The sequence below is a fragment of the Oncorhynchus gorbuscha genome, linkage group LG24 (genome assembly GCF_021184085.1).
Source record: "Oncorhynchus gorbuscha isolate QuinsamMale2020 ecotype Even-year linkage group LG24, OgorEven_v1.0, whole genome shotgun sequence".
NCBI lineage: Eukaryota > Metazoa > Chordata > Actinopteri > Salmoniformes > Salmonidae > Oncorhynchus > Oncorhynchus gorbuscha.
The window spans coordinates 30,637,799-30,655,163 of record NC_060196.1 but is presented as its reverse complement, the minus strand read 5'-3'; the positions used below and the strand labels follow the sequence as shown (position 1 = coordinate 30,655,163).

Below are 17,365 nucleotides of genomic sequence, written 5' to 3'. Positions count from 1 at the left end.
GCAGCATCATGTTGTGGGGATGTTTTGCTGCAGGAGGGACTGGTGCACTTCACAAAATAGATGGCCTCGTGAGGCAGGAAAACTATGTGGATATATTGAAGCAACATTTCAAGACATCAGTCAGGAAGTTAAAGCTTGGTCACAAATGGGGCTTCCAAATGAACAACGACCCCAATCATACTTCCAAAATTGTGGCAAAAATGGCTTAAGGACAACAATGTCAAGGTATTGGATTGGCCATCACAAAGCCCTGACCTCAATCCTATAGAAAATATTTGGGCAGAACTGAAAAAGCATGTGTGAGCAAGGAGGCCTACAAACCTGACTCAGTTACACCAGCTCTCTCACGAGGAATGGGCCAAAATTCACCCAAATTATTGTGGGAAGCTTGTGGAAGGCTACCCACAATGTTTGACCCACATTAAACAATTTAAAGGCAATGCTACCAAATGCTAATTGAGTGCATGTAAACTTCTCACCCACATGTGATGAAGGAAATAAAAGCTGAAATAAATCACTCTACTATTATTCTGACATTTCACATTCTTAAAATAAAGTGGTGATCTAACTGACCTAAGACAGGGAATTTTTACTAGGATTAAATGTCAGGAATTGGGAAAAACTGAGTTTAAATGTATTTGGCTAAAGTGTATGTAAACTTCCGACTTCAACTGTAGATACTTTTGTACATGTTTCCTCCAGCATCTTCACAAGGTTATTTGCTGTTGTTCTGGGATTGATTTGCACTTCTCGCACCAAAGTACGTTAATCTCTAGGAGACAGAACGCATCTACTTCCTGAGCTATATGACGGCTGCGTTGTCCCATGGTGTTTCTACTTACGTACTACTATTAGTACAAGTGAATGTGGTACCTTCAGGTGTTTGGAAATTGCTCCCAAGGATGAACCAGACTTGTGGAGGGCTAGCATTTTTTTTTCTGGTTCTGGCTGATTTCTTTTGATTTTCCCATGATGTCAAGCAAAGAAACACTGAGTTTGAAGGTAGGCCTTGAGAAATACATCCACAGGGACACCTCCAATTGACTCAAATGATGTCAATTAGCCTATCAGAAGCTTCTAAAGCCATAACAATTTTCAGGGGGACAATGTGGCTAAATACAGGGGGGGGGGCATGCAGTCAACGTGCGGTGGAACAGTTTAGTCAAGGTAATATTTACATGTAGGTAGGGGTAAATTGGGTGGTGGTTGGGGTCAATGAAAATAGTCTGGGTAGCCATTTGGTTAGCTGTTCAGGAGTCTAATGGATTGGGGGTAAAAGCTGGTAAGAAGCCTTTTGGACCTAGACTTGGCGCTCCGGTACCGTTTGCCGTGCGGTAGCAGAGAGAACAGTTTATGACTAGGGTGGAGGAAGTCTTTGACAATTTTTAGGGACTTCCTTTGACACCGCCTAATAAAGAGGTCCTGGATGGCAGGAAGCTTGGCCCCAGTAATGTACTGGGCCATAAGCACTACCCTCTGTAGTGCCTTGCGGTCGAAGGCCGAGCAGTAGCCATACTAAGCAGTGATGCAACTAGTCAGGACGCGGTGCAGCTGTAAAACCTTTTGAGGACCTGAGGACCTATGGCAAATCTTTTCAGTCTCCTGTGGGGAATAGACGTTGTCATGCCCTCATCACAACTGTCTTGGTGTGTTTGAATACCATTAATATTAGATTTCGTGCACCAGCTGGTAGATTAAAGACAGACTCAGCAATATGACATATATGCAGAAAGTAAAGAGCATACTAGGAGCATTGAAGTGTGAGGCCAAACTTCTCAGCTGTTTTGGTCCTGTGGGTCCCACACACTGACTTGTAAGACTGCAAGTCTCAATTTAATTCTGACTCAAGTCCATACCTCAAATACAGTAAATTATGGAAAAACGAATTTCAGACCAATGTAATGCATGATTAGTAGCATTGTAATAGGTAAAGAAAAAAAAAGGATCTTTAAATGCATCATATTTTATTACAATATGGAAATAAGCAAAACATCAAGCGAAGTTAGGAAAAGTTGTCAATGTCTCCCTTCATTTCCTAAAATGAATGAAAGGAAAATTAACAAAGATTAAGTCATTCAAGTGACTCACATGCACATGAATTAACTAAGCACACATTTCAATGTAGGGAAACTTTTTGGTTTCCATACTCAATGCACTGTATTTCCTACAAGTGACGTGAAAGAGTCATAAGTTGTAAGCCACATACCTGTACGAGCTCAGTCTTATCAAAGTTCTTGCGGTACCTGTAGATGCTCTGACACAACAACGCATAGAGCTTCTCCAGCTGATGCACCTCATAACCCTCAGTCTTGGACACAGCTCTTTTGAGCAATTCCTGGACAATAAATATTACACAAATCACTATGAATATAGGATGAATGGTTAAGCGTTTGGCTGTGACCATGATTGTTTTCGGGACCCATATTTCTGATCTACAACGTTCTGGTTGTAGTTCTGGTACATTGTAAGAAGCATGGCCTGACCTAAAAGACTGGTCAGGAGGGTACAGTACCTTGAGTTTGTCGTGGTCCACAACCAGCTGAGGGGTCTTCTGGGTCAGGATCTCCAGGGCCTTGTCCACGTCAATCAACTGCTGTTGCTGCTGCACCAGAGTCCTAGTGGCACGGGTCACACGCCTCTCTGTTGGAGGGAAACACAGGAAGCAATCAGAAGGGTGGGGGGGGGGGGGGGGGGGGGGCTGAAGCTGAAGTCCCCTGCTGGCTGAACAGGCTGTTGCTAACACAATGTGCAATTGCTGTTGACATACACATCTCCTAACATGCAAATTAGGTTTCTACTCGAACATTGGATCTGAAGCATTAAGTGGGGGCATGGTTTCCTATTCTAGATCTTAGAGGTGTTACTTCGAAAAACGTGCAAACTAAGGCACAGAAGACCATTATAAGCATTTGCACTATTAATGTTGTTTGATATCTACAACAAAGTCAACCTTTCTGCAAGCGTTCACTCGCCCTCATGCTGTGGCGATCACATTTACAGTACATCCAAAGGCACTCACTTTCACAAGAGTATTTAAATAAGTCAAGAAGTGGATATATCCCTTTAACTGATGCGTTGTGCTGAGTTAGAGCTCCAACAGCAGGAGCTCCGGAGCTCAGTGAGACTGACTGAACGATTCCCGTCGGCCAGAAGCAGTAGCTTGCTTCGCTGCCCGTGTCCTGGACTCTAATACAGACCTATGTCCCAGTCCTCCTCCAAAATGTCAGGCTCTTTGCGTGGTGTTTCTCCCTCTGATCTATCTCCTTTGTAGGGGTGTTGTTAACTGGACTTGGGTCATGTTCCACTGGAGGGCTGGCAGGCTGATGATGGTCTCCCATTGACTGCCACCACTGGACCGGCTTAGACCCCAGACTGGACCTGTGTGATTCTTCTGTGGGGTCTTGAGCTTGCTGTTGCCAGTCTCCATTGGGAATGGGGGTGATGGGCTGCTCTGTAACACAGGCCTCTTCCACATCCTCGGCAGTGGTCTTCTCCGAGGTACACTCCATAGGGGAGTCTCCATAGCCGTTCTCTAGAATAGTCTCCAAAGGCTTAGCTTGTTTCTCTTCACCCTCCTCTATTCAATCCCTCTCATCCCCCTCTTCCTCCCCAGAGGTTGTGATCTCATTGTTGGAAGAAAAGGAAGACTTTTCTTTTTTCTTTTTAATTCTTCTTTATGATGCCGGAGGTCCATTTGATTTTGGTTCGTTTCTTCTCACGGGGCTAGGAAAGAGGTTAAATAGAGAAGGTCATTTAACATGATAGAGAAATGGACAGGCAGAAAGACAGACTTCTCTGTAACCATGAATATTCCTCTCCTCCCTGGCTCTCAATTTCTGCTCTTCCATGTCATGGTGGTTTTTTTATTTTATTTTTTTAACTGTTTGGTCTGGACTTCTGACTGGTCCACTCAACTGGAAAGACTCCTCCACTTCCTCCTTATGTTCCTGTCCTGATCGTTGGTACGTCCACTTCCTATCCCTCGCAACACATCTGGCTGGTATTAGTTTTCTGCCCTTACATTTTGAAACACGGACGACTGATAATAACTGCTTACATACTGTAAATCAAGCAGTAAAAAAAACCTTGGTTGCCCAGTGTCTACCAGTATGAAGACTTCCTGAAGGCATGTAATTTCCTATGCAACAAATGACCTACCGATAAACAGTTAAGAAGTAGAGTGGTGAGACTTACGTGCGGGCCGTGGGGTGTTGGCAGTGAACGGGGTGCTGGCGTCTTTGCCAGTGTTACCGCCTGGCCTCTTGGACTCTGCGAACCCTTCCTCTCTGGGCAAGGTCTGGTAGTAAGAGGGGGCGAACTTTGATGACGTGCACCCTGTTGGCAGACATTCACATGTTATTCGCTTTGCCAGTGAAAGCTAAGACGTTTCAGGGAAAATAAGAGAGGGTTCATCTCATCATTGGACAAATAGTTCAAGAAGCTGACACCGACACGACAACTAGCTGAACTCGTCTGGAGAGTGGTTGGTCACACTTTATTTGAATACCATCAACAAACCATCTGTTGATAAAGCAACTGCTTGTTCAGGCTACGGTTGGGTTTAGGTTTAGAATAAGGGTTAGGAGATAGTTAGTTGAAATGTTACTGATAGATGCATCTACAGATGTTACCTGCACGTCACTACCGTAGCTTTTAAATTCCAGCAATACGGCAACGATATTACCTCTCTTGTTGCGTGACTCTCTGATCTGCTCACAGATCCTGTTAAAGTCCTCGTCCAGTTCGTCACGGATGATGGCGTGGGTCGTGTCCTTCAGGGCACAAGCCCGGTGACGAATCTGACGATCTGGAAACACAAAGAGAGAGAGAGAGACATTGATGACAAAGGTACATAGGTAGGGGGCCTTGTCATCCGCGGGGCTGACTAACTGCAGTGGAACAATGAGAAGGGAGATAACTAACAAAAATAAATGTAGCATACTCAATGGAGTAAGATAAGCTTGGTCCCAGATCTGTTTGTGATGTCTTGCCAACTCCTACGGTCATTGGCAAGACAGCGGAAAACAGATCTGGAACCAGGCTAGAATTACATTTCAGTTATCATTTAATAGCAGCATTCAGTTGAATGTATACCAGATGGGTCGCTGTCAGGGTTGTACTCCAGGGCGTTCTTCCAGATCAGGTCCACGTCGTTGACAAACTCCCTGACGGTCACGTACTTGTGGAGGTCGACCTTGGACAGCACAGTGGAGAGGTCCATGGGATGCCTGATCACCTTAATATAGTCAGGAACCTGGCGAGAGAAGAACACAAGCCATTGATAAGATGGGGGGACACAATACCACTCTGATAGGTTGTTTTGGATGAGAGCGTCGGTAACGGAGACGCTACAGATCTGAGGTGATAACAGTGCAGCCCAAGGAACCACAGCTCACTTAGACTGTATGTACTTGTATTCAGACTCGCTAGTTAAGTAGTTAAGTTTGGGTCAGTCAACACTCAGCTTACATTAAGAGTAAAAGTAATCTTGACTATTTGTATTTATTTATTTTACCAGTTAAGTTCACTGAGAACATATTCTCATTTAAAGCCACAACCTGGGGAATAGTTACAAAGGGAGGGAGGGGGGGGGTGAATGAGCCAATTGGAAGCTGGGGATTATTAGGTGGCCATGATGGTTTGAGGGCCAGATTGAGACTTTTTCCCGGACTCCGGGGTTAACACCACTACTCTTACAACAACAAGTACCATGGAATCTTTAGTGACCACAGAGAGTCAGGACACCAATTTAACGTCCCATCCGAAAGACGGCACCCGACACAGGACGACAACACCACATCTTCCTTCCTTGTTCCTCTCTCTTTTTTGTTGTTTTCTCCCTACCTCTTCGACATCCACAGGCTTAGTGAAGGCCTTGAAGCGCTTGTCCTGGGAGAGGCGCTCGGTGACGTTGCGCAGGAACAGCCTCAGCTCCCTGAGTGTGTCCTCCTCCTGCTCCTCCAGACGCAGACGCTCCCTCTCACTCATCTGCCTGGGGGGAGGAGGAGGGGCAAGGGGGAGCACCTCCATGGCATGCATCACTGACGCGGGGGAGGCAGAGCGGGTAAAGGAGAAGGATGGTTCAAATGGAGATGGGACACAAACAGCAATTATACCAAGTGATTACCAAAAGGTATACGTGTCTTGTACTTACAGGCTTTCTTCTTGGAAGCAGGTGCCCTGGCAGCCTGGCTAAGGATGAGATTCTCAAAGAACTTCCTTCTCTCCTGCTGGGTGGGAGTTTTGATAGAGTGCACTTCTCCGTACTCCAACCGGAACAGAGTCTGGATCTGCGAGAGACAAATTGTGGAATAGTTACCTCAGTGACCATTTAGGGCCTTCACCTCTACAAAGAGTATTAACTGAACGTAAAAATTTGAAATTAAAAAATTAAAAAGCAAAATGGGTTGAGTAGCCCAGTAAGGTACTCCTCTACAGTACTTGTGATGTACAGTGGGGCAAAAAAGTATTTAGTCAGCCACCAATTGTGCAAGTTCTCCCACTTAAAAAGATGAGGCCTGTAATTTTCATCATAGGTACACTTCAACTATGACAGACAAAATGAGGGAAAAAATCCAGAAAATCACATTGTAGGATTTTTTATGAATTTATTTGCAAATTATGGTGGAAAATAAATTTTTGGTCAATAACAAAAGTTTCTCAATACTTTGTTATATACCCTTTGTTGGCAATGACAGAGGTCAAACGTTTTCTGTAAGTCTTCACAAGGTTTTCACACACTGTTGCTGGTATTTTGGCCAATTCCTCCATGCAGATCTCTTCTAGAGCAGTGATGTTTTGGAGGCTGTTGCTGGGCAACACAGACTTTCAACTCCTCCAAAGATTTTCTATGGGGTTGAGATCTGGAGACTGGCTAGGCCACTCCTGGACCTTGAAATGCTTCTTACGAAGCCACTCCTTCGTTTGCACGGGTGGTGTGTTTGGGATCATTGTCATGCTGAAAGACCCAGCCACGTTTCATCTTCAATGCCCTTGCTGATGGAAGGAGGTTTTCACTCAATGGATCAGTCGTCCTGGTACCTTTGCAGAAAAACATGATGTTTCCAACCCCATGCTTCACAGTAGGTATGGTGTTCTTTGGATGCAACTCAGCATTCTTTGTCCTCCAAACACGACGAGTTGAGTTTTTACCAAAAAGTTATATTTTGGTTTCATCTGACCATATGACATTCTCCCAATCTTCTTCTGGATCATCCAAATGCTCTCTAGCAAACTTCAGACGGGCCTGGACATGTACTGGCTTAAGCAGGGGGACACGTCTGGCACTGCAGGATTTGAGTCCCTGGCGGCGTAGTGTGTTACTGATGGTAGGCTTTGTTACTTTGGTCCCAGCTCTCTGCAGATCATTCACTAGGTCCCCCCGTGTGGTTCTGGGATTTTTGCTCACCGTTCTTGTGATCATTTTGACCCCACGGGGTGAGATCTTGCGTGGAGCCCCAGATCGAGGGAGATTATCAGTGGTCTTGTATGTCTTCCATTTCCTAATAATTGCTCCCACAGTTGATTTCTTCAAACCAAGCTGCTTACCTATTGCAGATTCAGTCTTCCAAGTCTGGTGCAGGTTTACAATTTTGTTTCTGGTGTCCTTTAACAGCTCTTTGGTCTTGGCCATAGTGGAGTTTGGAGTGTGACTGTTTGAGGTTGTGGACAGGTGTCTTTTATACTGATATCAAGTTCAAACAGGTGCCATTAATACAGGTAACGAGTAGAGGACAGAGGAGCCTCTTAAAGAAGAAGTTACAGGTCTGTGAGACATCTTGCTTGTTTGTAGATTACCAAATACTTATTTTCCACCATAATTTGCAAATAAATTCATTACAAATCCTACAATGTGATTTTCTGGATTTTTTTTCCTCATTTTGTCTGTCATGGTTGAAGTGTACCTCTGATGAAAATTACAGGCCTCATCTTTTTAAGTGGGAGAGCTTGCACAATTGGTGGGTGACTAAATACTTTTTTGCCCCACTGTAAATATATGGATGAGCAATTTGAGCGGCATAGGCTAAGCGTGTTCGTGTTAAGACGTTATGTTTTTGTGTGCCATAGATATCCTGTAACACATTTTCGGTATATTTTCTATAACATGCACTGTGTATTGTAATTTCGGGTTAGTTTGTTACATCTTCAAATAAGCAGCTTGCTGCCTAGATCCATTTTACACAGCTTCCATCTCGCTTTGGGCTGATTGTTATAAACTGGTCCTGGTTTTACCCCACTCTTGCACACACTTTTTAAAGTAGCGATGAGCTTAATTCCTAACGGCGTTCATTGACAAGTTGTAATGTGATTAATTCTGTTAAGTCAAGCGCAATGAAACGATACATCCCAGGTGGTTTGCCCCACTGGGACTGGTGGGGGAGGCCCAGGTAAGACCTACCTCGTCAGCCAAGTCGTGGTGAGCCACGTTGCTGGTGGCCAGCAGCATAATGGGGGAGAAGGAGGGGATGTCCTGCAGCAGGCTGAGGAATGTGGCCTTGAGGGTCAGGCCCACCGTGTCCCACCACTGCTGGATGTGGGGGATGTACAGGATGCTGGGGGAGGTCCGCTTGGCCTCGCAGAACACCTGGGGAAGGCAGGGCGAGAGGTCACCGACACTATCACTCACCAACCTAGCACTTAGGTCGGGATGCAAATTGCACTTGACTTAGTAATTATGTGCTTGATGGAGTTAGCCTTTCTACATTGAAGTCAACTTCCGGGCTATAGTTCTCTCCACCACAAATGAGAGGAGCATGTTAACACTTCACTTCTAGAAGACTACATTCGGTTCAGCCAGTACCTGAGCACAGGCCTCCTCGGGGGAGGTGCAGCTGACTCCAAACAGCACGGCCATGTCCAGGGTGTAGACGGTGAACTTCTCCAGGGCGTGGAGCACGGCGGGGGCCAGGTGGGAGCTCTGACCCGCCCCAGGACGCCCGGCCAGCAGCAGCCTGGGCCGGTAGGTGGTGGGGTGGCAGGTCGCACTCCTGGAACAGGAGGCGAGAGGTGAAGTGAATGGAGACTCCGGGATGTGATTATGAACGGAAACAACGAGAATAGGGGGTTTATTTAATCTACATATCTACGTCTTATAGGTTGCCTTACCTGGCAAAATGGAGGAAGCTCCCTTTGGTGGTGGTCTGTTTGGTGATGGAATTATTGGTTGAGGGGCCCTCATCCCCACTGTACATGAGGTCATCCTCCAGAATGCTAGCTGTCAGATCTGATCAAAGGAAAAAGTTGATTAAGAAGTTGCATCAACTGAACTTAACCAACGATCAACTCTAACAGTGACCTAGCCTGGTCCCACATCTGTTTGTGCTGTATAGCCAACATTGGCATGACAATAGGAATCGGCAAGACAGCACAAAATAAATCTGGGACCAGATATCAACGACCGTGACTGTGTTTCCAGACCAAACTGAACCGCGACCCGGACCCACCTGTGTCCCTCTTCCTCTTGAGGCCCTGCTCGGCGTGGGGGAAGACCTTCTGCAGTGCGTCCAGCACGTTGGTGAGTTCGGGGCCCAGCAGAGGCGTGACCACGGGGGTCAGGGCCTTGGCAGGGGACGACACGGCCCTCTGGGAGGCTGGCACCATCTTCCTCATGGCGGCCACAAAGTCCCTGCTGTTGATGTTGATTGAGCCCACATCCAGCAGGAGCTTCTGGGACGTGCCGTAGATCTGGGGGTAACGGCGGCGTAGCGCGCAGAGGGCTGCCTCGGCGCACACCGCCTTGATGTCGGCACCGCAGTAGCCTGGGGTACAGAGGGGGAAGATGTTGTGTTTAATACGTGGCATGTGTCAGATTGACTGTGGAACTGTGTTAAATCGATAGATGAATTGTGGTGATCGGTCTGGATATTATGAGACAGCAAAACTACATAGTCCTTTTTGTTCTCACAATTATTGTGAAATCTCGACTTCCCCAATGCTAGAGTTGATTTGGAATACATTAGGCACCTACCAACACATTTATCAGCCAACTCCTCCAGGAAAGGATCGGACGGTGTAGGACTCCACTGTCTGGTGTGAATCTTTAGGATATCTTTCCGGGACTGGAGTTGGAGAAAGAAATTAAAAGGTAAAGCACACAAATGAAACGTAACTGCACGTAGGTCTCCGATTTCAGTGGAAGAGTCGGATAAACATTGGAGTTACACATGCACACATATCAACTCAAGTGAGGATCCCCCCACACACACACACACAGGGGATCAGTCTTACCTCACGATCAGGGAGGCCAAAGAGGAACTCCCTGTCGAAGCGTCCGGGGCGTCTAAGGGCGGGGTCGATGGAGTCCAGTCGGTTGGTGGCGCCAATCACCACCACCTCTCCTCGGCTATCCAGGCCGTCCATCAGGGCCAACAGGGTGGACACGATGGAACTGCGGGAAGGAACCACAAGGGGGAGTACACAATGTTTGGCATGCAGGTGCAATCAAGGGTAAGTCTATGTAAGCAGTGACTTCACTGGTGTGAAATGAAGAGTGGCTGAAATGTCTCACCTGTGTATCTGGTCTTGGCGACTGGAGCGAACCGGAGCCAGCCCATCGATTTCATCAAAGAAGATAATGGCTGGCCGCATCTGGTAGGCCTGTGGGTACAAATAATGAGTCTTGCGGTCAGTGCAAGTACATCCCTATATAATAGGCATTACCCTAAAACAGCCAGCCTGCCACCCTCGCATTTCACTTTGCAGATTTACAACAAGAGACCAATAGTGACTTGAGCAGGAAATTCTGATAGATAGGCAAATACTAGACTCAATGGTCTCACAAAAACTGAACGCACCAGTGATAATTGTATGAATGATCTCCAGTGTGTTGTATGAGGAAATGTACTGTACTTGGTCAAAGAGCAGCCTGAGCTGGCGTTCCGACTCGCCCACCCACTTGCTCAAGCAGTCGGCCCCCTTCCTCATGAAGAAGGCCACCTTCCTGTCCCCCTGGCTGCACTCGTTGGCCAGCGCTCTAGCTACCAGGGTCTTCCCCGTACCCGGGGGACCATAGAACAGGCAGCCCCTGCAATAGACAACAGGGATTGTCTTAGAACAGATCCTTGCAAAGGACACAACTGATCCAAGAGCCAATTCAATTAGTGGATAAGGCTGTGATTAGGGTTGGGGGTGGGGCTTAAATCCATTGACAGGATCCATTCGAGTTGCTCACCCACAAGTAAGTTCCTCGTCGAGTCATAAGCTATTTCCCATGTCATTATTGTAAGCTATCCAAGATCATGTAAATCAACTGCTAGTTACCCAATAAAGTATGTTAGCTTTTCAACCCTAAAACAAGTGCTCACCTTGGGGGCTGGATCTTGAATTTCTCAAACACCTCTGGGTAGAGCAGAGGGAAGACTACCATCTCTTTCAGGGCAGAGATGTGGCTTGTCAGACCGCCAACGCTGTCAAAGCGCACCTTGAGGTAAGAGAGAGGGTTGGTACATTACACAGAAGAAGCAGGAAGATAATTTAAAGACCATAGCATGTAGCAAACCAACTTTGAGATGAAAAAATACATTTAAAAATGGCTTAAAAATCATTTCACATTTCAATTCAGCTGACTGTAATGTTAGAACCTACCGACTGGTCAATCACCATGGGGTCGACATCCGCCAGGCTCGCACCCATCTTCATTCTGTCCTTATGGATTCCCAAAATGTCCTCTTTGCGCAAATTCAGAGGCAGACACCTGAGAGGGATCCCAAAATGTGCGGTTTTGGCAAGCTTATTCTGAGCAAATGCTCAAAACCACACCGGATTCCGCTGGTGTAAAATATTAGACTAAGATTTTGTTTAAAAATCCAGATATTAATATAGTTTCTTGTGTTAGTCTCATATAGGAGAAACTCATGAGTAAAAGATCATGTGTTCACTCTAAAAGGTCTGGCTCCCAATGAACCTCACCAAGGAGATATTTACTAGAACAACCAAGCTGGAACCTTCGTCAATTATTACATCATCGACGACCACCACTCATGTTGTCATAGGCACAGTTCAAAAAACATTCAAGAGTGGGGAATCATTGGTCTGCTCAGCAGGCCCTTTTCTTCTAGCATGTTCATTATCCTTTAAATATGATTGAATCGTGTCCAAGATAATATGTGATGTCAAATAACAGATGATCAGTATAAAAAATGATGTAATATGTAACAAAACATTGTTTAATCCTTTCTGTAGTCTTTTCTTTTTTTACCCCTTTTTCTCCCCAATTTCGTGGTATCCAATTGTTTTTAGTAGTTGTTTTTACTATCTTGTCTCATCGCTACAACTCCCGTACGGGCTCGGGAGAGACGAAGGTTGAAAGTCATGCGTTCTCCGATACACAACCCAACCAAGCCGCACTGCTTCTTAACACAGCGCGCATCCAACCCGGAAGCCAGCTGCACCAATGTGTCGGAGGAAACACTGTACACCTGGAAACCTTGGTTAGCGTGCACTGCATCCGGCCCGCCACAGGAGTCGCTGGTGCGCGATGAGACAATGACATCCCTACCGGCCAAGCCCTCCCTAACCCGGACGACGCGACCTGTGCGTCGCCCCACGGACCTCCCGGTCGCGGCCGGTTACGACAGAGCCTGGGCACGAACCGAGTCTCTGATGGCACAGCTGGCGCTGCAGTACAGCGCCCTTAACCACTGCGCCACCCGGGAGGCTGTAGTACCAATTTCTAGCGGAGATGTCATCTGTGAACTAAATTAAACATTTTACCATTGTAGGGACAAGTAAAACTGTTAAAGTGTATCAAACTGATGACATGTTAACTGACCTGTTCTTGGCTTCTTGCTCTGCGTCTTCCTCATCAGAGGAGTCATCCTCATCAGAGGAGCTGGCTTCCTGCGTGTGCCAAGCATACCTTTTCCTGTGGGTCAAACCAAACCATAAGGAGACAGAGAAAGGACAAACTTCTTTGCTACTTTACGGTGCTCCTCTCTTCGCAAGCTGTCAGTCCCCAATAGCAAATGTGAGACCAAAGTTGTTTAAATTGTGCCAAAGACTCACCTGCCTATAGACCCAATCCTGTTGGTGAAACAAGAAAAGATATGAAAAACATTAAAACCTCACATTGAAAAGTAATCTATATTCACAACGTCCTACAAGAGCAGCCCTTGGACAACAAACCAGAACCATTTACAAAGACCCAACACATGAAACACAGCCTTACTGGACCCTACAATATATTTAGGTTAAAACAGATTTTGATCCTAAAAAAATAACACAATAAAACCAATGTAATATACATATGGACTAAGACTATTGGTAAAGTGCCAGTGAAGTAGAGTACTGTGGGAGGGTGAGCAACAGTGCAGACCTGCCACTCCTTCGGCTGGTAGTATAGGCACTCCTGGGCACTGAGGCACTGATGCGGTAGCTCCCTCTAGTGGAAGTTGCCTGACGGTCAAAAAACATGGGCGGCTGATTCCTGGATTCTACAGATGAAACAGTGAGAGGAGTAACATGATAAGCACTGATCTCCCTGCCCATAGTCAAGCACTTCAGTGGGAGTGTTGATCTAGGCTCAGTTTTGCTTTCTAGATCAGAATATTGTTTGTGGAGATATGCTCTGATGAAGGTTGACATTAAATCACATTAAGATGTGATGAAATCCTTGTATTTTGTATTTTCAACTAAGTTACACTTCTCAAAAGGCACCGAATTGGTGGAACTACGCTAATTTACAGAGAACATTTCTCAGAAGGCTCTAGTTCAGTGAAGAGTAATACGTTGGGATGTGCTTTTTACGGGATTCAAATGTGAAAAGGACCAACCATCCAGTGGCGCATGGTAACGAACCACCGCTTTTTTCTGTCGAGGTTCATAGCGCTTGCCGTTATTGTCGTTTTCATCGTCTTCATCATCGTCATCCTCATCGTCGTCCTCATCATCTCCACCGTCATCAGAGTACTCTGGAAATAGGTGTTGGACCAAAAGTTAATGAACTCCTGTTTAGAGCGTTATGGTCAAACATACTGTAGCTTTCCCCTAAACTACAATAGAAACATACCTTCAGTTTCTTGTTTGGAAACTGTTTTTACTGTTGGAGAGTCGGTAGTCTTCTTTCGCTGGGCTTTAGAATACATCATCTGCGAATTAACAAAAAAATCTATAAACTTCATAGATACAACTGTTATGGTATAGCCATGTCCTTTTTCAATGACCGGTATGACACAATGGTACATATTTCAGTGAGACTTCAAATCTCAAAAGGGATCATTGGTCATTTCCATGCATTAGTCTCATTTCTCATATCTCAAGGCTATAAACCAGGGATAACTGTGTGAAATTCTAATTAAATGTATTACTACTCCGGTTTCTTCAAATATGGTGGCCACTGATAAACCCTTTATCAGTCATCTGCTGGTGAATGAGGCAACAACATCACAGTAGTGTGATTACTTTCCCCAAAACCACAGCACAGAGGACTGCTGAGGGCAGAGAGGGAGAGCGAAAGGTGGTGGACCACAGATGGGTGCAACACCCTTACAATGGCCTGATAAGAGATTGTGTGCGGTAGCAGAAGATACAGAACCTGGAAAAAGTGGCCAGTTATTATGTAAAAATTTCTACAGGGCAACGAGCCCTTGTGTTTGGGTAGAGTTAGTGTGAGTCTTCAATGTCAATGAATGGTTTCTTATTGTTTGCAACTTATACACTCTGTACTGTATGTCATCCCTGCCTTTGTGGGTGGCTGAATGGCAAAATTATATTTCACAAGATGGAAAAGGCCTCACTGATTGTTTGGAGTTTTTCAAGTGGCGGCACATCTTCATGTCATCAATCTTGTGGAGGACCGCCTCAGCAGTACTACGGAGAAAAACAAGTGACAACATAAAAACTTCTGATGGTATCCTTCTTTAGCATGACTTCGTGGAGGTTTTGGGCCCCAATGCAATAAGCATTAATTGTGTACTTATTTGGGGGGGAAAGCAGAGGAATTTGTAATATGCCTATAATAACCCACGTCTGACATCTGTAATAACCCAAATAGTCCCTGTATTAAGACTATCCCCCATGTTACACACTCTACTGGGGAAGTAAATAAGAGACTAGGGAACAAGGACACACGGGGGGGGGGATCAGGATTTTGTAGTGATGCTCCTTACTCAGTGATGAGGCAGTTGTAGATCATGGACTGTTGGTCCCTGGTGGTTCTGGTGCTGCGTCTCAAAACCCCCTGGGATCCTCCAGGTCTAGGGGACCCCTCTGGAACAGGTATTCGAAACACAATTCATAACTTATTCACAATTCTGTGTAGGTGAATGAGTGTGAATGTGAATGATTCTTTTGAGTCAATTGTGGGAAATCCTCTTTTTATTTTTTATTTTATTTTTATTGCTGTGTGTTTTTTATGGCATGTCTAAATAGGTGAATAGGTGAATTGTTGTGTTCTAGGAAAGACCTAGATTGTGTTTGCATCATAATGTCAAACATGCTTTAAACTCACCACTTTGGTCATCTTCACTGGCCCCATTGACCTGAAACCTGGGTGATTTCCTGGGAATGAATCAAAAATAACATTGAAAAAAAATTACCTTAAAATGTCAGAAGAATACTTGATGGTATCAAAATCAGTGCTCTGTAGGACTAGCCTGGGTACCAGTCTGTTCAGCTAACATTCCACCCCAGCAATGACATGGAGTAGGCCTACAGGGAGTGGAAAGTTACCTAAACAGACTGGTACCCAGGCTACTGTAAGACTGCAGACAACGACGCATCTTGACTTTATACCTGGCTTAGGGATAGAAACATTAGCCTACCACATGCCAAAATGTTTATTCAGTGCATTAGGCAAGTATTTCAGACCCCTTGACTTTTTCCACATTTTCTTAAATTACAGCCTTATTCTAAAATGGATTAAATAAGACATTTTCCTCATCAATCTACACACAATACCCCATAATGAAAGAGCAAAAACAGGAATATCACATTTACATAACTATTCAGACCCTTCACTTTTTTAAAGCACATTGGCGGCGATTACAGCCTCGAGTCTTGGGTATGACGCAACAAATTTGAGCACCAAATTTGAGAGAAATAAGCTTTTTGTGCATATGGAAAATGTCAGATCTTTTATTTCAGCTCTTGAAACATGGGACCAACACTTTGCATGATGTGTTTATATTTTCGTTCAGTATACATCCCTAATATTTAACTCGTGAGTACTCTGACTTGCCTTGTTATCTTTCTGACAGGTCTCCCGTTCTCTGGTATTTGCTCATTTAGCTCTTCCAAGGAGATAATATGCCGTTCCTTCTCATCAACATATCCCTGAGAAAGAGAACAGCAGAACTCATTTTTTTTTAATAGTAGTAGTTTGTTTAAGACAAATTTTAGAAATGTACAACAATTATATATTTTTTTATATCGGTGACATTTGCAGATTTTGCGAAGAGCTGAGGTGACTTGACAGTTTTCAAATGAGGACACGAGAATTGTTCAACTCACCTTAGTCAAGCGTGCGGACTTCCTCGGTAAATTCTGCGGGGATTGAAAATCGGCGTCTGGTTGTGAAGACTTTTGGTTTGTTGATTGGTCTGCGTCCGAAATTCTACCTATAATCACCATTGTGTTGAATTAAGTGCGCATTTATGGGGTTGAATAGCTAATACTACGGACAATTATTCACAAGTGCAATGTTAACAATGGTATGCATCGGTCTATCTCGATATAATTGCGAATTGTGAACAAGGTTCTAGCAAACCTGAGCTGTCAAAACTACTTCTGTATAAATTCAAAAGACCGAATTCTGTCGCCACCTACGTCACAGATCGTATGCTGGCAGCGTTCGTTTTACATCCCCTGGGGCGGAAAGATTAGTTTATGAATCTCCATTAGCTACGGCACATGCAGCAGCTATTATTCCTGGGGTCCACATAAAACGTACAAAAACATGACAAAGTACAGAACAGTTATAGACAAGGACATTGCCTACATACATACACTAACTTTGAAAAGTTTGGGGTCAATTTGAAATGTCCTTGTTTTTAAAGAAAAGCACATTAACATTAATGCCTACACTGTAAATTATTATTGTAGCTGGAAACGGCCGATTTTTTTTATGGAATATCTACATAGGCGTACAGAGGCCCATTATCAGCAACCATCACTCCTGTGTTGCAACGGCACGTTGTGTTAGCTAATCCAAGTTTATCATTTTAAAAGGTTAATTGATCATTAGAAAACCCTTTTGCAATTATGTTAGCACAGCTTAACACTGTTGTCCTTATTAAAGAAGCAATAAAACTGGCCTTCTTAGACTAGTTGAGTATCTGTAGCATCAACATTTGTGGGTTCGATTACAGGCTCAAAATGGCCAGAAACAAAGACCTTTCTTCTGAAACTCGTCAGTCTATTCTTGTTCTGA

At 44.7% G+C, this 17,365-nt stretch overlaps 1 protein-coding gene across 1 annotated transcript; it reads right to left on the bottom strand.

Moving 5' to 3' along the window:
- Positions 1 to 1,949: 1,949 nt before the first annotated feature.
- Positions 1,950 to 16,704, bottom strand: LOC124012208 (ATPase family AAA domain-containing protein 2-like). Its single transcript, XM_046325685.1, has 30 exons — positions 16,447 to 16,704; positions 16,175 to 16,269; positions 15,446 to 15,495; positions 15,105 to 15,204; positions 14,733 to 14,805; positions 14,006 to 14,084; positions 13,770 to 13,907; positions 13,313 to 13,430; positions 13,003 to 13,020; positions 12,770 to 12,862; positions 11,584 to 11,692; positions 11,304 to 11,419; positions 10,849 to 11,023; positions 10,508 to 10,596; positions 10,228 to 10,387; positions 9,968 to 10,058; positions 9,444 to 9,758; positions 9,106 to 9,223; positions 8,801 to 8,987; positions 8,399 to 8,584; positions 6,155 to 6,290; positions 5,845 to 6,041; positions 5,095 to 5,254; positions 4,685 to 4,807; positions 4,195 to 4,335; positions 3,357 to 3,532; positions 3,020 to 3,197; positions 2,513 to 2,640; positions 2,207 to 2,335; positions 1,950 to 2,035 (listed from the first exon to the last, which is right to left on the bottom strand). Exons 1-30 carry the CDS (start codon positions 16,564 to 16,566, stop codon positions 2,003 to 2,005), a joined length of 3,831 nt encoding a protein of 1,276 aa, XP_046181641.1. The 5' UTR covers positions 16,567 to 16,704; the 3' UTR covers positions 1,950 to 2,002.
- Positions 16,705 to 17,365: the final 661 nt, after the last annotated feature.